Raw genomic sequence first — 23538 nt, 5'->3', positions numbered from 1 at the left:
TTGTTTTTTGTTTTTTGGTTTTTTTTGGGGGGGGGGCTATTTTTGGGGGGCAGGTTTTTTTTTTTTTTTTTGTTTAGGGTGCGTCCTAAAGCTTGGCGGCTGTTGACTCTTTTTTATCTCTGTATAACCAGACAACTCTTAACAGCTCAAAGGAAGGTACAAAATAATCATTGAATCATTAAGGTTGGCAAAGATGTCCAAAATCATCAAGTCCAACCTTTGAGTGAATAACACCATGCCCACTAATCCATATTGCAAGATATCACAAAGTGCCACATCCGCTCACTTTTTTGAACACTTTCCAGGATGGTGACTCCACCACATCCCTGGGGAGCCTTTTCCAATGTTTAACCATTCTTTCAGTGAAGAAATTGTTCCTGTTACCTGACCTGGACCTCCCCTGTGCAATATGAGGTTGTTTCCCCTATTGCTGGCTGCCTGGGAGAAAAGACAGACCCTCATCTGGCTGCAATCTCCTTTCCGGGGGTTGTAGAGAGTGATAAGGTCATCCCTGAGCCTCCTTTTCTCCAGGCTAAGCAACCCCATCTCCCCCAGGTGCTCCTCATAGGATTTGTGCTCCAGACCCTTCTCCAGTTTTGTTGCCCTTCTCTGAACTCGCTCCAGCATCGCAATGCCCTTCTTGACGTGAGGGGACTGAAATAGAGCACAGGATTGCTCAGTGCAGCCTCACCAGTGCCGAGTACAGATGACAATCACTGCCCTAGTCCTGCTGGCCACATTATTTTTGATACAGGCCAGGATGCCATTGGCCTTTTTGGCCTCCTGGGCACACGCTGGCTCGTGTTCAGCCACTGTTGACCAGCACGTCCAGGTCCTTTTCCGCTGGGCAGCTTTCCAGCCACTCCGCCCCCAGCCTGGAGCGCTGTGTGGAGTTGTTGTGACCCAAGTGCAGGACCCACCTGGCACTTTGCCTTGTTAACCTCACACTATTGGCCTCAGCCTGTTGCTCCAGCCTGTCCAGATGCCTCTGCAGAACCTTCCTACCTTCCAGCAGATTGACAGTCCCACACAATGTAGTGTAGTCTGCAAACTAAGGGTGCACTCAGTCTTTTCATGCAGATCATTGACAAAGATATTAAGTAGGACCTGCCCCAAAACTGATCCCCAGGGAACACCACTAGTGACCAGCCTTCAGTAGGATGTAACTCCATTCCCCACCACTCTCTGGGCTCAGCCCTCCAGACAGTTTTTTACCCAGTGAACAGTGCACTCATGAGCAGGCAGTTCCTCCAAGAGAACTGGGGAAACAGTGTCAAAGGCTTTGACTGAAGTCCAGGTAAACAACATCCACAGCCTTTCCCTCATCCACCAGGTGAGTCAGCCTGTCATAGGAAGAGGTGAGGCCAGTCAAGCAGGACCTGCCTCATGAACCCCCTGCTGACTGGGCCTGATTCCCTTGGTTGTCCTGCATGCACTGTGTCATTGCACCCAAGATAATCTAAATACCAACATTTAAAAAAGGTCAACACATAAATTTCATAATTTGCTCTTGTTGCTGTATCTTGTCTTTAGTGGTCCAGGAGAAAATAACTATAATCCACTGCTGCAATGTACACCTTTTTGCTGGTTGATTAAAGAAACAAATGGTAGATACTTTTCGATAAAAATTCTGTTCATTCCTTTGTAAATGGACCATGTTCTGTTTTCTTTCATAACCCGTGCCATTCTGTGAATTCAATATATTATGAAGGTTCTAGCTTTTATAGTGGTGTTAATAATAAAAATCTGTTATTTTAATGGTAGTTTTTACTCAAAGAAGTCCAGAGGAGCACAACTCTTTACTAAAGAAATGCCCGAGTCCTTTACTGTCACGCTTGTGGTCTGTGCTACTTACCTGCTACCATTACTGCTTCCTCTCTGTTTTTCTTCCTTTTCTTTCCTTATTTATTTACTTTTCTGGATAATCTATAAGAATTCCTTGCTTGTTTTTATCCTGTTTAATTCGGTCTGTTTCATATGTCTGTAACTGAATGTTCACACCAAAGGGTAACAAGGTGCCCAGATTTGACAGTCCTGTGCCAGAAACTATACTGGACTTTTGAACAGCCAAGGTAGTTGTGGAGGCTCAATAAATTGTCATCTGAGTTGGATTCAGCTTGTAAGCCTGGCCTCTTAACTGCTGTCATGCTATCCCTGCTTCAGGATGAATGGATTTGTTGGTGACCTGGAAATATAATGTAAGACTGGCAAGTGTAGTACAGCATACTGCTAGGAGATATTTAATTTTGGAACTTACTGAATGTGAGGTGGGTGTCAGGCATTTTTATCTCTTTCTTTAATTCCTTTTTTAGGTCAGGATCTTAGAAACTAGGCTGAGAATTTGGGGTCAACAGTGAAACTGTTGCTGCTCTGAAGTTGCTTGGAACTCCCACGGGCCGTCTAACATAATGCCCTCTCATTTCTTGGTTTCACTTAATTCTTTTGCATCACAATATCTCAGCATTAGTATGATCATAAGAAACTCAGAGGTGGATTTATTTTCTTTGTATTTGATTTGAAGTCTTGTGCTGGAGAGCTGCTAATTCCAAGGAGGAAGTGTTTGGGAGAGTTGCTCTCTCTGTGCCTGAATGCTTCTATGCAAAGTGAGCGCCCAGTAGTTGCTTTGCATAAAACAACACAGAAGTCACCAAGTTGTTTTAATGTTACTTTCTAAATTTTGGGAGTTAGTCTGCACTATTACTAGCTCTTATATTAAGTTCAGTCTTGTTTTCAGGTAGCTGTTGGAATATCTCAGTTCTAAGCAGATTTCTGTAGTGTCTGCAATAAAAAGCCTAAAGGGCGACTTTAATTACTCCAAGTCAGACACAAATGCCAAGTTCCCTAGGGATCTTATCAATATCTCCTTTACAAGTTTCCTTTTGTAATGTATAAATTGGATATTTCTGTTAAATACCCTGGAAGATAATCAGTGACGTGTTTTTCTTGATTCACAGACTCCTCTTGGGCTGACACAACTTCTCTGTGTTGGGTAGTTTGTTTGAGTGTGGGTTTTTTTTCTTCTAATTAGATTTACCAAAAAGGCCAAGTATAAGTATATTAATACTGTTTCTGAACAGGGTAGATAAGTGTTTTTCTTGCTGGTTTTTTTCCACTCAAATCTTACTCTTGCTTTTCCTGTTTTAAATTGTATTTCTTCTGGTGTCTACAGAAACTTCAGGTATGTCTTTCATCTGTGCTTTAGTAAACTCCTTTTAGGCTTTAATTGCTCTGGTAAGTCACATATGAAAAGTATAAATTAGAGTAGGTGAGATCTTGCATATTTTTGTGACCAACATTAATTCAGAAATTCATTTATTAAAGTGGCTTAAAGCCTCCTGAGCTTTGTGTGAAATTAATTTTAAACCACTGTGGATGTGTCTCTGGATGTGTCTGTGGCATGTTCTATTCATGCAAAAGTGTTGTAGGGCTTGTTAACATACACCATCCTTTCTAGTTTGCCAACTTGCCTGCTGTTTGTTGATGAAGAATACAGTGCCAACCTCTGACAGCCAAAGCTCAAGTACTTTTTTTTAAAAAAAAAAAACAAACCAAAATCAAACCAAACTCTTCACCAAGCTGGCAGTTCCTCATTGTTAAAGTTTTGTGAAAATGGCAATACATGGAGAATGAGCTCGAAGGAGGACGAGGAGGAAGAATTCTCTGCAACAGGTAATTTTCATCAGTCATTAATTTTGGTGGTATGGAAAAGAATGAGAAAAGATGGAGAAGCATATTGTGTGCTTGTGGGATAGGGAGGAGGGTCTTCTGCATAGGCTTTTCTTAAATATTGACTGCCACCTTCTTCCATCTCTTCTTAACACTTCCATTCTTGTCTAGTTATAGAAGTGGATGATGAAAACCAGCTTTTTGTGTAACTTGAGAGCTGAGTTGATTATCTTGATAATGCCCCCAGCTGATGTGGCTTGGTTAACTGCTTTACTTGCCTGCTGTAGTTTCTTTCTTGTGGTAACAAAGATAATTAGTAAGGTAGGAGGTGTAGGAGCATATGCACAAAGCAGAACATACAGGAGTGTTGCCAACAGCCCATGAGGTGCCCTTGCATCAAATACACAAATACAGAAACATCTGGTGCAGAGGTGTGACAAGGCAGTTTGCGTGTTTAGGGCCGTTTACAAGGATGAGCTTTGTTTGTCACTGCAGAAAGGAGTAAATAAATCTTGGACAGCTACTCCTGTAGATGTACTAAACAGATTAGAGATCACTCTTGCCCCTTGTTGAATTAATTTATTGTCTGGCTGTGGATAAAAATCAGAATCTTTGAAACATTATAACTTTTTAAGCTGTCCAGGAGTTAATTTTCATTTGTAGTCACTCATACACCCCCATTGGAGAACTAAATTTGAGATTAGTCCTAAGGTGACATTGGGGCTTGCTGGCATTCAAACACAATTTCTGCTTGTATAAAAGCAGAAAACTAATTGAAGGCTGACACTGTAATTTAAGTCTCTGAACTACTGACAAAAAGATCTTGCATCATGCAGAGAAGTAACATACAATCAAACAGACCTAGAAACAGGGTTCTGCTAATGTATGCTGAAGAACTACTTTGCTATGGCATGTCTTAGTGTGTACAAGCTGTTCTGTATAAGCAGCTTCAGCTAAGAATTGAGATTCTGTTGCTAATTTTGCTAATTGCTAATTTCCTTTTTTATTTTCTATCCACAGATCATGTCTTTCACTAAGAGGAAACTTGTCAAGATAATTGCCCTTAACTATCGTACCTTGAAGGAGCACGTACAAAACTGATCTTAAAGAAGAGAGAGTGATTCGTATTTGAAATAACTACCAGAGAAGGAAAAATCAAGGAACACATTTTTGAGGATAAACTACAGAAGAAATAAAGACTTAAGTCCATTAAGAGGCTATCGTTAATCAGTAAAAAGGCACAGCTGGTGGAAGGAGAAAAAGAGTACTTGGTAGAGAAGAAAACTGCAGAGAACACTTCGGTTCTTAAAGGAACACATGTCATGTAGACTTTTGAACTACTTCAGTGATGTGTTCTGACTTCTCTCCAGGAAACAGGTGTTTCTGCAGTATTCAGAATTGGGTCAGCCTTCTGTTAGTAAGTTCTGGCCTGTTCCTTGCTCTGTGTTTATTTCTATCTACAAGTTGTGATTTTGCGTCTGTTTAAGCAGGAATAACTCATAGGGCTCATGGAAGAAAATTGCAAGGCTATTCTAAAAGGGCAAGGCTACTCAAAGGATCTTTAATATTCCAGCCCCTTGTTCTAATGGGGCAGGTGGAGAGAAGAGCAGCAGTCTGGTGGTGATGCCCAGATGCAGCTGAGGAAGGTGTGTTTTACACTAGGCGTAGGTACCAAGTAAATCTGTTGTGGACTGTTGACTCTGTAAAAGCTGCATTTCTTCAACAAACCATGTATCATTCGTTTCTAAATGTGCTGATAGGGTGTATATGAGAGGATAATCTCACTCTGTGCGAGGTATACTAAATATATCTGGTAGGAAACACTAATATTATAATGAGGTTTTAAAATTGACGATCTTATGAGTTGTATAAGAACCTTGTTACTCTTGTATAAATCAACTACTTTATCAGAGATAAAATGACATCTTCTTGGATTTTACAGTGGCTTTTGTCTTTATAAATGAGTATCATTATCTTAAAACTATAAAATAAAGTTTCAGTGCAGTGTTATTTTACTGAATAAGGTGCATAATTCTGGTTATGCTTTGCAGTAGCTCTCAAATTTTGTTAGTGCGTCTAATCACAAGGAGTATTTTTCAACATTCTTTAGAATGCTGCCTCATCCTAGTGTTAAACTTGGGTAATTCTTTTTATTAAAACTGTTCAGATGAAAATGTGTACCTGGTTTCTTTGCCTTTTCTTAAAGGGCTCTTTAGGTATCTGATGAAGTCTCGAAGCTGTGCTTCCCTCCCTCCTTTTTTCATAACATGCTAATGTGGTTATAGCTCTAACCTTCCAATTTACTTACTGCCTACTACCCTTTAAACAGTTCTTTTTTTCTTAAGTGACACTCAGCCTACTTAGTGCTTGTGTTTCAGGGCTTATCTTCTGTCTCATGTGTACACAAACTGATTGTATTTGGGGACAAGTGACCTTCTTGTACTACTGCTCAGAATATGATGAAAAATTCCTGCCCCCAAGACTAAATAATTCATCTTCATCTCTGAAGATCAAGGCTTTGGTATAGAGCAACACCTTTGTGTTTGTGCAGGTCACAGCTGTGCAAACAGGAACCTTGGCATGAATAACTCAAATATTTGCACTAAAAAACCCTGCAACCAGCAGCATTTAAGTTTTAGTAGACTTTTGGATCCTTCTGTCAAGATGAAAATGCAGCATATCAGTGCCAGGTAACTACTTTTTAAAATACTTTATTTCAGTACTATATGGCAAATATGGAATAATCATGTAATTTTTACACTGTCCCTTACTAGATTTTTTTGCTTTTTTAGGTATCCAAGATCCAGCCCTGGATAGGTAAGTATTCTTAACCCATCTTTTTTATCACTAACTTAGTTCACAGAAAAGCTAAGCTGAAGTTTATTTCACTGTTTTCTCTGCTCTCCAAGTATTTTTTAGGCTACTCCATTTAGATAACTTGATTATGGCTTAGCATGTGCACCTAGATGCATAGTAAGGATCCTTATAAACATTACACTCAGTTCATGAACTGAAAATGATTCCCCTTTTTTTGTTTTTTCCAGCTCAGTTTTCAAAAGCATTTTATGTTTCTTTAGGCAGATTGATTACTAGAAATTAACTTTTCCCAATACCTGAACAAGGATGTAAATGCCCAGAACAGTCTTCTAATGTAATTATGATTGTTTATTTGTGTGCATGTGCATAAATGCACTGGTTTTAATTCAACTTTCTCCTTTAATTTGCAGCCTTCCAGTCTGGTGTTTTTCTTGCCTCTTCATGACCTCGTGTCTTGAGCAGCCTAGCTGGATCCCCTGGTTCCTGTTTCTTCTTGTTTCAAAATTCTGCTTTTCCCCCATTTTAAATCCCCTACCCTTTCGTATTCACATACAGACACTTGCCTTTTGCTGCCTGTTTTGGTCTTTGCTGTTTTTCCTAAGACTTTGGTTGGGTTCCATCCAAGATTTTCCATGTGGCACTGTTCTGCTGGATTTCCTGCAGAATACCTCAGTCATGCTTCTGAATTTTTAGGGACCTGAGGGTCCTTGTCCACATTTCTTGTTCTACTACTTTGTCTCTCTCTGAGTAGGCATTGCGGAAGAAGTTAAGGCTGTATCTTCTGCTACTTTACTTAAAAAGCAAATACAGGAACTTCTTTAAAGAAGCTACAGAGCTTGTGGATTGTGGGGGATAAGCAAAGTGAAAGTGTACTGGAGGTAAAAAAAAAAAAAATTCAAACACGCCCCCCTCCCCAAGCAACACTTCTGCTCTCAGACATGTTTAGATTCACGAGATGTTTGTTCTGCCCCTTTCTGTCCTAATTAGGAAATGCAGCCTCATGCTTCCAGGCTGAATGTAGTTCTTCCTTTTTCCACCCCCTTCCCCTCTTCTGTCAAGTTACCTCTGTATTTCTGTTCCATTTTGTATTATTTTGATGAGCAAGTGCTCAGCTGTGGAATCCCTTGCGCTCTACACCAGGAGAGAATCACTGCTGAATAGAACGTGTCTTATACTCATCTGAAACATGTTTTATTTTCTTGTGTAAAACACTCCCTTAAAAGGACTTTTTTTTTTTTTTTTTTTTTTTGGAAATGGTTATGAATCTCTTCAGTTATCTGGTCGCTCCTTTGCTAATGGTTTCAAACAAGTGTGTGTGTATTGTGATCTTCTCTGGCTCAAAGTGAGGCATTTGGGGGAAAATACCAACTTTTAGTGTCTTTTGGCGTTCATGTGTCAGCAGTTCAGGTTGATTTCAGTGTGTGCAAATTTAAAGTGTTGATACCCTCAAAGTTTTAATTTTTTGTGCTATTGCTGTGTTGTAGTTTAGCAAGGACTAAAAATAGTAGTTTGACTTTCCATTCAGATACAAACCAGGAACATATTATCATAATACATTACAAAAATAATTAAATGTAAAGCTGTTATGTCTGAATTTCTGGTTGCGTAAAACACTTCTTTTGCTTCATTCTTCCTGTGTGAATCCTTTTTGGGGGGAATGGGCATGTGGCTCAGGGGGAAAAAATATACAATGCTTTTCTTATGGTAATTGAGTAAGATTTGTCATCGGAATTCGTAAGGACGTGTCTGTTTCTGTGTATGAAATAAAATAGTAAAACAGGCTTTGTGAAGTTTTGAAATTAAATATTTTTAACTTCAAACATAGCATTTGCTGAGTGTATAAGTAGTGTGTTTGCTTTTTTGAGTTTAGAATGTGGGATTGAAGTTTTTACCATAGTTGTGTGAACTGACATTTTCATGGGAATTCTCATCTGGGAGATCTCTCAATGGTTTCATGTTTCTTTGTATGTTTTGGTAACATAGATCTATCCAAATAAAACACTTCCCATTGTTGGTGAGTCTAAAAGATATATTTTTATAAACAATGTAACTTTATTGCCTGATACTTTTACAGTGCTGAAACTTTAAAGCTAATTTGGGAATAATTGCAACTTTGTTCCTTTTTTTCTTGTTGTGTTTCAGGGAAATGAGGCAAGCTACCCCTTGGAAATGTGCTCACACTGTAAGTTTTTTTTACTTGCTACATTGTACTGTTAGATGGAGAGGGATATGTACAACTGTCATGTATGTTATGCAGTTTATTTACTAACCAAAAGAGTAAAATGAAAGGGTTAAAGATACCTTTGGAAATAATAGAGCTTTTGCTGTTCAATTGTAAACTCAAAAATCAGTCCATCTTTAAAATAAAAATCACTTAAAGTGCTTTTGGTTTTTTTTTGGATTTTTTTTTGGTTTTTTTTTAAGTGTTCCATTAGAATATGAAACAAACTTAAGATAGTTCTGATGTCTGTAGGGTGGAGTGTTATAACTGCTAGTTTCAACCTCTGGGGCTTTTCTGTCAGTCCTGGTGCCAGTTCCTCAGAGATGTGGAGCAGCTCGTGTTGCAGTCAGTACTGTGTGTTAGGAGTGAAGTGTGTTGTATACTGCCTAAACTGGCTTTGTGCCCTGAGAGAAGAGAGAGGTTGAGACTAAAAGAGCAGTTTTTTCCTGTGTGTGCTTGCAGCCAGGCAGTTTAGTGAGAAACCACTTGGTGTTACTTGCTTTTGGCCACGTGAGAATAAAGTTCATTGCTCCCTCTCATGGGGTTAGTCCACCCTGCAAAAATAACCAAGTATTTCTTGCCTAAGGCTGACCAAAGAAAGGGTTGTCTTGTGAAACGTCCCTGTGGTGTTATGCTAAGGGCACCTATTCTTAGCTGCTTTTTCCCTTGAATGATGTTCTTCAACCCTAAAACATGTGTAGACCTGTGTATGCATTTTATTGGACCACTTGATAAAATTCCTCATCTTGGGTGAATCAGATCTTGTTTTTAAATGGGGCAGTTCAAGATGGGGACTGTTTTCTAGACTGGTTTCACAGTGCTAGTCTTAACTGACCTGAAACCATAACATAAATAATCCCTGAGGAATCTTTGTCTAAATACATTTTTTCAGAGAAATGAGGCTTTAGCTGGTAATTTGCAAGTCCTCTATGCCTAATGCACATCCATGTGGATTATAATTTGAGTCATCAGTTCTCACTTGAGAATCTTTATCCACAGCAGTGCATGGCTGTGATATGCTCTCAGTGTTACTATTTTGTTAAATACGGATATGTGGTCAGGGTTTTCATTTTTGAGGAAGACTTCAGTAGTGTTTTCATATGTATCAATCTTAAATTACGGCTCCATTGGTTTCTAAAGAGGTTTTTTTTTTTTTTTTAGCTAGTCTCTACTGGAGTTGTTGTTACTGTGTTGCTGTCCTTAACTTCTGATTCTAGACCAAGCTATATTCTTGGTAACAAGTGGCAGCCTAAAGTTTTATTACTGAGCTTGTTTGCCTCTATTTATTGCAGAAAAAGTGAGGATTTTTGCATTATATACTGTGGTTAAAATGTGTGTTGAGGATATGGTTGTTTAAATCATGAGAGAGAACAGGAATGTATCTATGGTGTTTGCATGGTGGCACTGGTTTGTAACCTCTGCCTGGTGGTGCACTTGCTGCTTTGGTGTATTGTTTTATAAAGGATAATTTTGTGTTTAAGTTACATGAAGCAAATTCAGGATACCATGCAGAAGGCACACACCATTAGTCAAGTGCATTCTTTTTCCTTTCATTTTTAGAACATCAGTTCTTCTCAGTGGGTGAATTAGTGTTGTTGGATTCCTTAAGAGGGTTTGGTTTTGTTTCTCAGCTGTGCCACATCCCAGAAATTACTAAAAAACCAGTGCTGTTTGACATGGTGAAAATTTGATGTCAAATTATCCATAAGCAAATTTTATCATAACAAAAAGATGTGGAGAAAACTACTTTGTAGTAGAGTAAAAAATACTTTATAGTATTTTTAGTATAAACACTATTTTGTAGTGTGTTTTGATTATTAGGATAAGGAGACTAATATCTCTCTTCTAACTTAGGAAATTGTAAATGACACATCTGAAGTCATGAAAAGGATTAGGCCAGCTGTGTGTAAGCATATACAAGACAAGTGGTTGAATGTGTTCTCAAGGGCGTCATCTTTTTGAAATCTGATCTCCAAGACTGAAATGGCTGACTTGGTTGCTACTCTGAAACGTTATATTCGTGAATCAGATGAGACTGTAGATAGGGGTGAGAGTTTTGCTGAAGGTCTGTTTTATTTTGAGATCTCTGCAATCCATTCTTATGAGAAGAAATTAACCTGGAAACACTTAACATTAATTTCAGAACATGTTTTATTTACAAGAAATATTTTCCCCAATACCTTAGCAGTATTCTTGTTTATAATGATCTCATGTTTGAAGAATACATGGAAATTGGGCTCTCTGTGACCACACTCTGGTCTGGTTTTTGTTAGTTAAAACTTTGAGCCAGTATTTTAAGAGTATATGAAAAGAGAGCTTTTTAAATAGAGGCTTAAACATTTAGGTAAACAGATTTTAGAAGTGCTGAACACCTCTTTCCTAAGAGATGTGCAGCCTTTCTAAGGTCTGGACCCTTTGCAGATGACTCTGTGTGTTGTGTACTCTGCAGCAAAGGATGTACTGCGTTTCTTAATGCATAAGCAATTATCCTGTTAGAGCGTCACTGAACGCAGTAGATTGCAGAGTGCTGTGTTTTTATGGGTGCCCCATCCCTGGAAGTGTTCAGGGCCAGGCTGGATGGAGCTCTGAGCAACCTGATCTAGTTGAAGTTGTTCCTGCCCATGGCAGGGGGTTGGAAGTAGAGGATTTTTAAAGTGTTTCCAACCCAAACCGTTTTATGATTCCGTGATTTTTAAGGCATCCTTTACTTTTGACTCTCACATTAATAGGAAGCTAGCTTTCTACCTTTACCTTGACTAGAAAAAAAAAGCATTAAATTTTTTTCTGAGACTACATTTTTCAACATAGAGCACACTGAAATTGGCTTTCAACGAAGCTTTTTGAGTTGCCATTTGAATGGTTTTTAGAATCCTATTTGAGCATCAGTTATGTGCTTAATGATTTGAAACAGAATTGTTTTAAAACATAGCAGATCATCCTCTGCTGTTGGGTTGGGGGGAGGGAATGGGGTACTCATCAGTGTAGCTCAACATATTAGAAAAGTGAACAACTGGGGGATAAAGCTCCTGCACTAAAATGGGAGTTAGGCAGAGCACTTGCATGTAGTTTCTTGGAAGCATTGGAGTCCTGATTCATCACATTTTTAGATGTATGCAAATGAATTCAAGATACGAAGCAGGTGTTGGCTCTAGAATTTTAATACTTGGATGAAAGAGGAATGAATCTTTTGAAAGTGCCAATAGCTCTTGAACAAAAATATCTTAAAACTGGAACTATTTAACCCTCCCACACGCCCCTTTTGTTAATTTACAAGGTGAAGGAAACTCAAAGTTGATTAGAAAATAAACATAAATAATTCTGCGTGTTTTAAAACAGTGAATAATTTGGTGTTTCAACAGGGCTACCAGCAAGGCCTTTTAAAGAAAACCCCTTGGCAGGTATTATTTCCAACCACTTGTTCAGTTTGTGAGCTCAGACATCAGTGCCGAGCTGATGGGATACTGTCCGATTCCATGGAAAAGTGTAGGAAGCACAGAGCCAAGTGTCAGCTGGTGAGCACAGCACAAAAAAGGCCAACTCGAGTCTGAGGGAGGGGAACACTCACTGCGGCTGAGCTCGGGGCAGCTCCGACCTCGGGGATGAGTCACCGACAAGCTCTGCCTCAAACAATGTAAACAAAGCTCGGCCCTCCTCATTATCGCCCCTTTTACCCAGCCACGGGTTTGGACTGCCTTGGATTTCCCTAATGTTTTCATCCCTGTCCTGGTCTCCTGAGCTTGTCTTGTAAAATTCTGTCTGCTACTGCCACCATCAGTCCTTCCAGCTCAGAAACCTTCCCTGGATCTGAACTATGTCGTGCGTTTCCAGCAGAGCTTGAGGGTGTCTGTGTGGGCTCTGGGTTCTCTGCAAGGAGCCTGCAGAGAAGAAGGAAAGTCGTGTTTTGTTCATACACTGGAAATTTAATTCAGTGCTCTGTTCTTTGGTGAGAGCTATGTGGAATTTTAAGCAAGACTGTTGATAAATACCAAGGAAAAAGAAATTCTTGTGAAAAGTGGCACATCCATCATAGATGGAGACTGTTGTATATGCATGTTCTGGGAGATAATCTCAACAAAAAATGAAGAGGTATTATTGAAATCTGCTGGTATACATAAATGTATGCTGTTTTCCTTTTAAAAAGCTGGAGGAGAACAAAGAAACAAACACTAAACCCCAGAAAACCCACGTAGCTTTTAGGTAAATTCAGCCCTAAGCAGGGAGAGTCAGCAGAAATAAAGACTGTGAACTGAAGGAAGAATAGACAGAAACTATGCAAATTTAAGTCATATTGTACTGTAATGCATTCATCCCTTATTTTATATTCATATTCTTTCATTTCCTTAAGCTGTTTTATGAAGACAAAGATGCTACTGAAATACAAATTTTTTTCAAGTGTATAAGCTTTTAAAATTCAGCTTGTGGAAAGCATTTAACAGTAGGTGAGGTGCTTGCAGTATATTTAAGGAAAATAATTAAATTCTGATACGAAATCCTCAGGCAGTCAGTTATGAAACACTGCATCTGCAGATGTTTATCCATATATGTTCATTATGAACAGAGGTTTTTATGCTCATGAACTATTAAAGAAAGTTTTCCTATTCCAGTAATTACTTTGTTTTTTCATTATTTCCCCCTCTGAGTACTGTAATCCGTGGTGTGTCATTTGCCAGAAACAGAACTTTGGAAGAGTTTGCTATTTGGTCAGCTTTTGGCAGAGATACTAAGTTTTTCAGTCCTGCTCTTTGACTTGTTTTTTCCCCCTCCCCAAGAGTAGAACCTCTCTCAGGTCTCCAGTGCAGTCAAACCCTTTGCTTGAATGTTTCAAGGTTTGGAATGAGAAATTTGTAATCTCCTCTCCAGTAGAAACTACTGGTAAATATCTGTATCTGGACTGTGTATTGCAGTTGAACTGGTACAAGATATGAAATTGGATGTGTGTATATGTTGAGAAAAAGTAATTAACATTTTCTAAGTATCAGGACTGTTTACTTTCCTAATTTAGGCAACTGTTGCTTTGTTAGTTCAGCAAAATGTTAAACGTTCTTGAGAAATTTTCTTATGTGCCTCTCCAACCTCTTCCCCTTCCCCTCATCTGATTCTTATCTTTATCATCCATAATCTTGGAAGCCCTGACTACAGTCTTGAAAACAAAAAAATAAGTTGGTGTTTTATCTGCTCTTAAGTGTTGCTGGTTTGTAAATTTAAGTACCTGTCTAATTGCAAATGCAAGGCTTGTTAACCCAGCAGTGGTTCTTGTGCCCTGCAGATGTTGGCAGAGATTGTCAGAGTAGCACTGATTGTTATCATTGTATGTGCTGGATCAGTTTCTGAACGTCCCAACAAAATGTTCTTTTTTTAAATTCATATTGGTAGGCCGTGCTAGGGGTACGTTAGCTCAAGATAGAATACCTTTCTGACAACAGTTTGTTTTCTTAGCCCATCTTGTGTGGGAGATCTTGTGATGGCAGAGTCGGTCTTGTGTGTCTTTTGTGCCAGCTCGTGCCAATTTAAACTGCTTCAGTGTTTGAGTGACTTGTATATGTGATAATTAGCTCCACTTCACAGCAGAACACTGACAGAACCCTGGGTCTCACTTGGAGCCTTTGCTTATATATTTGTGAGGAAAAATAGCATGGACTTGAGCTCCATAAGCAGGAAATTGGAGTTGTGAAATAAGGCTTGCTTTAATGCTGCTTCTGGGTTGTGAGAAAATGGTGCTATCTAATGACTGCTGGTCTGCAACCCTGGCTCAGGCAGCTGCTTCTTTATGTCCTGTTTTGTAAAAATGTCATTGCTGTGTTTTGATGTTTAGGATTTTTTTCAGTGTAATTTAGAAATGTTTCAGGACTAGCAGTTTATTAACTCCTTCGTTTTTGTGGAAGGGAGAAGAGATCCAGCTGTGTCATTTTTCTCCACTGTGACTTTGTGAAATTGAAGAATAATGAAGTATTTCAACTTGCTTATGAGGCTTTAGCACCGACTGAAATTGAAAGAATTAGTCTTTCTATTAATATTGGAAGTGAGATTCCACTGATCTGGTAGGGGGACGACAGTGCATTATATACACCATAGGTACTACTTTCAGTTTGCTGTTTAGTTGTTTTAAAGTGAAGTAATCTAGCTGTAAATTGTATTTATTCATACACTCATTTTACATTGGAAAATGTGTTTACAAATGTAATGTGACAAGCCACCCTTAATATTTTTATGCTTTTGCAAGTGCTTATGCTGTAAGGATTTTTTTAGGATATCAGGTCTTCCTATGGGAATTGCAAACCTGGAATAGAGCTTGCAGTAAAAATGGTTCTCCTGTTCATAGCTTGACAAGGTGCTGGTTTTGCACTAAACTGGGGTAGGTCCACTGGAAACTGAGGAAAGCAGATGATGTTTAGTCTTATTGTTATAACCCTAGAGGCAGAATCAGATCTGTCACTTGCTGGCACAGCAAAGGGAAGATTATTCTGGGACTATCGACCCTTTTTTGCCCTCTTCCTCTGCAGTTGCAAGCAGTAACCAAGCCTGACTGACTGCAGAATGTCAGAACTTACTACTCAGGCAAAATAAGTCTTGACAGAAAATCAGGTGCTTCTGGACTTGGCGTGCTCTCTGCCTTTCATTCTGCAGTAGTGCAGTTGGGAGGATCTCTGGATTTGTGTCTCATTCGTTTTAGACAAGGGTATCAAGGAATTGAAATGAAGTTTGTTGCTGTTTTGGTCTTTGAATCAGCTACGATTTGCAAACATACAGCTCTGCACATTGGCTGACCTTATGTAGAAAGACTCAGAGCTGTTTGGCTTTATGCAAAAGCCTAAGAAGGTATTAATGTGATGTGAAGTGGATCAGGTGATGGTATGTGCCTTGTCGAAGTGAAGATGCAATTTTTGTTACTATTGGAGCAAAAACACTGAATGGAGCTGAGAAATTTTGAGGAGGCAGCTCATGTTAGGGAGCAAATTGGTCGGGGGAGTTGGCCAGCCTGGGGTTCTGTGAGGTGTGTTTGCTGTGGTTTGCCGCCTGCTGGTGTCTTCCTAGGGTTTCCTAAGGACCTCAGTTCCTCCCTCATAGCCAAACAGGGTGAGCAACGGCTGAACTAACTTGAGTCTCATAAATCAAGCTGCTGATAGGATATTTTCAGGTTGTTATGGGTAAAATTCACAAATTTAGTCTATCCCTGTCAAAATCAGACGTGTAGAGTACTGGGTATATGCTTGAACTGAGATTCTCTGTAAATTTGAAGAGGATAGATGAAGAGTTACTACTGCAGAACCTGAATATACTTTAATTTCTGGGACAAAAAAAAAAATAGTTGTATGCAGGTCATGACTACAGGTGTGTCTGTTTCCTGAGATGGAGAGAAAAAAATTATCTTAGACCTGTCAGAGGGATGTTTTGAGTAGGTGAGTCAGCTGGTCAGCAGTGGGAATGTGTTAACCTGCTCAACTTATCACATATCCCAGGAAATCTCACATTTGCTGTACTGAAGAAGCACTAATTTTGCTAATAAGTCAAATATAATTGTCTTTCTCACATCTTTTGTTAGTCTAGTGCAAAGGTAATGCTAGATCCTTCAGAGAATATTCATTCTCTTCTTTAATTTCTTCATACCTGTTATTTGTAAGAGCTGTCTGACTAAGAACTTGCTAAGCATCCTCAATCCTTCAAAATGTTGTGTCAGCATGTGGTATTCAGTGAGTCACAGGGCTAACTGTATTATGGCTGGTGCAGGGAGGAAAAAAGGTAAGGCTTATTTAAAATAAAATGAAAAGGCTTGTGTTTGTCTTCAGAATTTTATGTTATCTTTACAGCCTTCCACGAAGGTGTTTTAATAGTTGTAATAAAGTAGGAGAAGATCTTGTAGGAAAGCAATGAAACGTGTGTTGTGTTTAAATGCCAAAGGTTTACTGAAGCCTTTCTGACAATAAGCCTGGGGTTGTTTTTCATTTCAGTTGATGCTGATGAGATAAAACGACTAGGAAAGAGGTTTAAGAAGCTTGATTTGGACAACTCTGGTTCTCTGAGCGTGGAAGAGTTCATGTCCTTACCCGAATTGCAACAGAACCCGTTAGTACAGCGAGTAATAGATATATTTGACACGGATGGCAATGGAGAAGTGGACTTCAAAGGTAAGGCACAGTGCTCTGTGACAGGGGGTGGCACTTCAGCAGAACCTCCTGGAGCTTCAGAACATTCTGTTTTTTCTTCAGCTGAGAAAGGAGGGGTGAAGCAAACTTATTAATCAAAATAAGGTGCTAATTCCTTGTGAAACTAAACACCAGTAAAACTAGTTTCTCTGGTGCGTTAGAGCTCTCCTGAATGAAGTCCTTAGAAGAGCAGATTGTATAGTAATAGCTTTCAAGATCATGCTGATTTAGGGCTGCTCGTTAAATGTCTCTTAAAGTTCATTAGTTCAGGCTCTTAATTGTGATGCTATCTGAAAAAAGTGGGGTAGGATGTTTAACTGGTGTGTCTGTGCATTAGTTATACTTATCCAAATTAAATCTGTCCTTAGTTGGAGTATTTAGAAAATAGAAAGGGGCCCAGATTTTTGTGTTCATACTTCTTTTACAGGATTCTTTTTAGGTAGATCTTAAAACACTTCAAGTAAAAAAAAAAAAAAACCACAAAAGTTTTGATTTAGTACATTGGTCAAAACTTTGGACTTATTTGAAATATTCATGATTAAAAGGGCCACGTTATAATTTTCATTACTAGTTTATTAAAACAGCCTCTGACCCTTAGAAGTGATAATATTTGTAACTTCTGTTCAAGGTAATACTTGATATCTCTTGTTGCATATGACTGGAAAAGGTAAATTTTTTGAGGTTTTTTTTTAATTGGAGAAAGTTTTTTAATCTTATTTATAGTGACAGGCTGACATTTTAAATAAAATATTAACGTACAAGAGCTGCTAACCTTTGCAAACCCCCTCGGATTTCTATAGGGCTTAACTACAGGGTAACTGGAATGTTGAGTTTTGATCGAAAGCAGTAATTGTGGTATGGAGCTATGCAAAATCTCCTTGTGAAAAAATAGGCAGTGATGGAAGATGATGCTTTATTGTCTGTGACATTGAGCTGTGATTAATACAATTGTCAAGAGCTGCTCTTCTTGGGAGGGAACAGGAAGTTGTCAAAATCAATTTTCCTTTTACCCTCTTTCTTAGAGAAAAGTATTTTTTTAACTATTTCTTGCAGAGCAGTTTTCAATTTTAATGTAATTCTTTTAGTTGAGAAACCAGTCTTGAGAGGAGCTGTACAATTAGAATCCCCAATGCAGTAGGTTTTGTAGAGGTCTTGGAGCTTTTTGTCAGCTTCTTTTGTGAAAGTCCAGCAACAAAATTACTTAAATCCTGGTGTGACCAAGTCTGCTCAGTGAACACAGGGTTAGATTTGGGGTACTTCTCACTAAAGAATATTGAAGTCTCAAAATATGTGGACACTTAGGTGTCACAAGGTATTCAATATTTTAAAGATTTTGTGGTAATTTAAATTCTTTGAACAATTTCTAAATATTTCTGAATGTTGATTTCCTTGACTTAGTAAATAATACACTTTTTTTGTACGTGTTTTCCTGCATTATTTAGAATTTATAGAAGGAGTCTCCCAGTTCAGTGTCAAAGGAGACAAAGAACAGAAGTTGAGGTGTAAGTATATTGGTTTTTCCTTAACGAAAATTTTTTGATCCTCAAAAAATACACTTGTTAGTTAAAACTGAAAAATCAGCAAATCCAGATTCTTGTAAGGAGTGGGAAATCATGAAGGCAGACTGTAAGATTTTTGCACACGCTGTCTTTTATTTGTGTGAAGATTTGCCAGCACTCTTTTCTGCAGAGAAGGTTGGAGGAGGTTGCCTTTTGATGAATTTTCAGTAACTGAAGTTGCTCCCTGTTTAAAAAAAAAAAAAAATTTAATTTAAGAATAGCTTAATGCAGGGTTTTGTGAACTATATGCTTTGCTTAATGGGGCCTAAGAATAATATTCCATTTTTTGCTACTATGGTAGAAAAGCATTAAATTGGTGTTTCAGAACTGCATCTCGGGACCCAAACTTTTGGAGTGGAAAAGGGATCGGTTCAGTCATACATGTAGCTTCCAATAACTAAGACTGAAATGTTTAAAAATAAATTCAGTCTTGATGCCAAATTGTTTGCAGCAAAGTAACCAGGTAGGATTTTGATTCATCTGTTCCCTGGAAGGTTGTAATTTTTTCTACTTGCAAATGAGCTGCTGCCTGGGAGCTTTTCTTGTGGTGGGGTGATTTTCCAGTTAGGTTTTAATGGAATCTTTTTACTTATGGTGCTTAAAACTATTTCAGTTGATATTTTTGAAGTGAGTATATTGCTCTTTTCTGACCACATTTGTCACTGAATGTTTTATGTATATTTTTTTTTTTATTTCTCCAGTTGCTTTTCGCATTTATGATATGGACAAAGATGGCTATATCTCAAACGGAGAGCTCTTCCAGGTGCTGAAGATGATGGTTGGGAACAATCTCAAAGACACTCAGTTACAGCAAATTGTAGATAAAACCATAATTAATGCAGATAAGGATGGTGATGGAAGAATATCCTTTGAAGAATTCTGTGCTGTAAGTTAACTTCTAGAGAAAACTTGTGTCATTTACAGGGAGAACAACCCCTCAACTGCTGCTCCTGAAATAGGGCAGACAGTTGAAACGTGCCTTTTAAGAACTTTGGGGTTTACAGAGCAGAATGCTTGAATGTACCACTTGAGACCTGAAATGGTTGATTTTCACCCCTGTGGTATATTTATTTAATTATTTAACAGCAAGTTTTAAATTCTCTCTTCAGAAAATGAAATGAATCTTGAACATTTGAAATTGCAACGAATGTTTAGACATTAATTTGAAAGGAATGGTAATGAACACACACCTGGTAACACAGTTTGGGAATTGCTTTTTTTCCCTACTCTTTGAATTTACAACTTCAGTTCAAACATAACCTTTTCACACTCAATGTGATTTCTAAAAAATAGAGGAGGAAATCTGCCATCCCCCCAACTATTAAAGGGAAGGGGTTCTATTGTTTGCATGTTTGAGGGTTTTTTAAAGTTACTTTTGTGACATCATGTAAAAAACACACAGTCATCTGCAAAGGTCTGAGAGTCACAGCCTGCAGAGACCCAGATTACTGCATTATCTCTTCATTTCTTGCACTGGGCTGTTATCCTCCAGCCATCCATAAAGTGATGTTGCCTTTTCTTTTGTGCTTGGGCTTCTGCCCAGGCTTCCTGTCTCGTGCGACTGTTAGATTTTCTTCTTCCTTTGAATTTCATCATTTTTTGTTGACCTGACAAGAGACTTTTCACTTTTACAACCTCTTATCCTCTTGTTCTGGCATTTTGCCTTCTCTGAACCTTGTGCCATCTGTCTGCAAAAATACATTTTCATTTGTTGCATTTGAAAGATACCATTTGGCTTTTGAGTTTTGTTCACACGTTGTACAAAGTTCTTCTGACATGGCACCTTCTCCTTTTGCTTTGCATGGATCACACCCCTGTGAACACTGGTAATTCTTTTCTGGGTGTGTGCAATTCTGTCAGAAACCCTGCTTCTGTTCTTAAGACCGACCCTTGGCTACTCATGGGAAGGTGCACAGTTTTACAGGGTCTTTTAGAAGTCAAGTCAGCATTTTATTTAACATGCAGAAAAACAGTGCAAGGTCAGAATAGGAGCTGGGGAGCAATGCCAAAATGGTGTCATTTACACTGGTTTTCAGGCCTCTGAGTGTGTAAATTGTGCTAATATTGAACGACCTTGGTTCGTACATAATTCATTTCTGTCCCTCACGAGTACTTGTGAAATGTAAATCAGTGTGGAGAGGCTAGGGAGGTACTGTCATTATGATTGACCTGAATGCATCTATTGAATGTGTTCTTTGTGCCTTGCTAACTTTCAATTCTCATGTCTCTGAACCTTATTTTTCTCCCAGGTTGTAGGAGGCCTAGATATCCACAAAAAGATGGTCGTAGACGTGTGACTCTGTAGGGCACCACCCAACACTTTTGCTTTCTTCTCCATCTCTGAAGATCTGCTCCAGACGTCCAGCAATGCTCTCTGTGTATTTAAATGGAAGTATTTTTCTCTGTGAAGCCACATTTTCCAACATGAGCCTCATGAAGCCAACTAAGTGTTATTGAACTTTTATTCTCTCAATAACTCAGTGTAGCACTTTAAAGTCTGAAGGACAGCAAAGATGGAAAGAGCATATCAGTGTGGCGGAGAAAGGGAAGGGGTTGGCTTTTTAATTTATTTTTCTTCATCTTTTATAACAAGGAAATATCTATCTATATATATATATGTGTGTGTGTATTTATATATAGATATATATGTAGCTTTCTATATGTAGTAGCTAGGTGGGCTTTAATTTAATATACTTGATTCAGAAACAAAACTAGAGTACAAAGTGCCAAGCAGAATATTAACAGTTCAATATATGGATATACATCCTTACTTTTATTTCACACAGTTTTATATATATAGTAGAAGAATGTAAAATTTTAACTGGGTGTTAGATCAACTCTTTTCCTTTTCCTGTGACTGTTCAGATGTTTCTATATATTGACTGGCTGACAAAGCATTGCTTCTTATTAAATCACCTTAAGTACTTTTTTTTTTTTTTTTTTTTTTTTTGTAACACAGGAGACTAAGTTTATTTATACCTGTTAATATATTACCAGGGACTGTGTCTCTTTGCTAAATAACTTAGTACAGTTCTACTTAATATGAGAATATAGTTTAATGCTACTGCCAAGAACTAGTCCTCGTGTGCATATAGTGACTGCAGAATGCTTTGATGGCCCTTAGGCTCTGTCACCCAAGAATTGGGAGCAGTTACAGCTGTCCTGAAGCCAAGGCACATCTGCTGTTCTGGGTTCAGTTTAAATACAGCTGCTCAAGTTGTTAGATGCATTCATGATTTTTCTCTTGTGCTTAGCTTAAATGAAATTAGGATCAACATAACTGTGCAGGGTTCCCACCTACTTATTTTATACAGTACTTAGATTATAAAATGTTCTTGCCATTTAAATTCTGTTGTTTCAACCATGATAGTTTCCCCCCTGCATTTAAAAAAATACTACAGGTAGCATAAATAACTGGTAATATTTTATATATATATGTATATAGGATTCATACAGGGGGGAAATCTTGTTAACCTATGCCATAGAGGAGGAAAACTTCACACTATCTAAATTTATACCTCTTGCAGTTCTCCAGTCCTTTGCCTGGAGAATGTTTTTCTTTTCTAGATTTGTCCATATCATAATTTGTAACGGAAGGTAACTTGATATATTTGTGTGATATAAAAGTAGCGAGCCATGTTTTACAACTTTATATCATCCCTTCCCTTTTCTGCAGTGGTACTATTGGCTGGAAGAAAAACATTTGCTAGATTTTTTTAGAACAGTACATCTTTCCTGTATAGTAGTTTTTCTATTAAAAAAAAATTGTTTTATAATGAGCAGTGGAAAGTGCAGGTTGTCTGAACCTCTTCAATCGAGCACCTGTCTGCCATAGCTGTTCCTTCAACTGAGTGCTGCACATCATGGGCTCTGTCTGTGAGAGAGAAATCCAGGTGCTTGGTGTCCTTGCATGACATGAAGTTTTGCATGTAGATCGATTTGAAATGTTCCTCTTGTTTACATAATTTGCATAATTTAAAAGATAATGTTGCCAAACTTTGGTAAATGTTAATGTTCAAAACAAAAATCTCCACTACATGTAACTTTTTTCTTCCTCTGGATCAGTACGTGGTTTATAATCCCAGCCAGTGGTTGTATCTGTTCCAGTGTCAACTGCCATGTGCTCTGCTTCAAGGGGGAACTAGTCTTTTGTGAATTTTTTGTACATAAGTATTTGTTACAAACATTTTAGCAAATGCTTTCAATTTCTCTTGCTTGTGCATATCTTGGCTGGCATTATAGAAATTAGTGCTAATGTTATTTCCTTAGGGGGACTGGAAGGGGAGGGATGAGGTTTTTTTTTTAGTTTGTGTGGGGAAAAATGATTTATGTTGAATGTTTAGTTTTTCCTCTGCATGCTACATCATATGTTGTGGGAACTATAAGAACCTTCATACTATATGAATACAAAATAAAATATTTGAACCTTGGCTGGGGTGCCTCAGTACTTGCACAACCTTTCCTGTTCACCTTAAAGCAGCTCTGCACACTGATCTAAGGAAAACTTGTTCACAGTTTTTTGTCTACTCTTTCCATTATGAAGATTTACTGAAAAACTCTACAGGCTGCACAGTCCACTGAACACTTTCAGGATTTATTTCAGTGTTTCAAGACCCCTTACATGTTGAGGTTTTTCAAAACCACATAGTTATCTTTGCTAAGTGTCCAAACTGGATAAAATACCTTGAAATCCTTGTGGTAAGTGGAAGGTGGCTTAAAGAGCAAAACAAACCTCCTCAGGGAGAGGTCTGAGCCTTGTGCTGGTGACACCAGCCCTCCCTGCACGGGTATGTCACTCCCAGAAGCTCTCCTGTGCTCTTTGGGTTGCAGGTGTCTGGGTCTTCTGAGTGCTGCCCTGTCCTTCCTGCTGATCTGGGTTGGGATCAATATGCACCTGATTTAGGATAAGCAATAATTTTTGTGTGTTCTTGCCTCCCTCTCCCTTATCTTTCAGGCTAATTGAGGTAAATGCAGATGATGAACAGAAGATGTGCTGACCAGGTGTGTGCACCTGGAGCTGCTCTCCCCTGTACAGCTTGGACTGCTGAGCATTGTATATTTAGGTAACTCAGCAAGTCTTAAATCTGTTGGCAGCTGAAGGCTTGAGTCAATTTGGCTGTAATGATAATCTCAT

General features: G+C 38.5%; 1 protein-coding gene and 1 long non-coding RNA gene across 2 annotated transcripts in view; both read left to right on the top strand.

Annotated features, from left to right (window-relative positions):
• The window catches only part of PPP3R1 (protein phosphatase 3 regulatory subunit B, alpha), a 39129-nt gene extending 16295 nt beyond the window's left edge, over positions 1-22834 (top strand). The window contains exons 2-6 of the mRNA XM_050314591.1: positions 8626-8665; positions 16651-16827; positions 18288-18347; positions 19106-19290; positions 20654-22834. Coding sequence (XP_050170548.1) covers positions 8626-8665; positions 16651-16827; positions 18288-18347; positions 19106-19290; positions 20654-20701 — 510 coding nt within the window. The 3' untranslated portion in view covers positions 20702-22834. The remainder of the gene's footprint in view (positions 1-8625; positions 8666-16650; positions 16828-18287; positions 18348-19105; positions 19291-20653) is intronic.
• Positions 61-8614, top strand: LOC126639604 (uncharacterized). The gene is made up of 3 exons (XR_007628845.1): positions 61-6356; positions 6459-6483; positions 6894-8614. It is a non-coding gene; the product is annotated as an uncharacterized LOC126639604 (long non-coding RNA).
• Positions 22835-23538: the final 704 nt, after the last annotated feature.

This window comes from Myiozetetes cayanensis, unplaced genomic scaffold (genome assembly GCF_022539395.1).
Source record: "Myiozetetes cayanensis isolate MyiCay16 unplaced genomic scaffold, myiCay2020 scf2-11, whole genome shotgun sequence".
NCBI lineage: Eukaryota > Metazoa > Chordata > Aves > Passeriformes > Tyrannidae > Myiozetetes > Myiozetetes cayanensis.
Note: the sequence above shows the minus strand (reverse complement) of the source record. Positions and strands in the feature narration are given on the sequence as shown.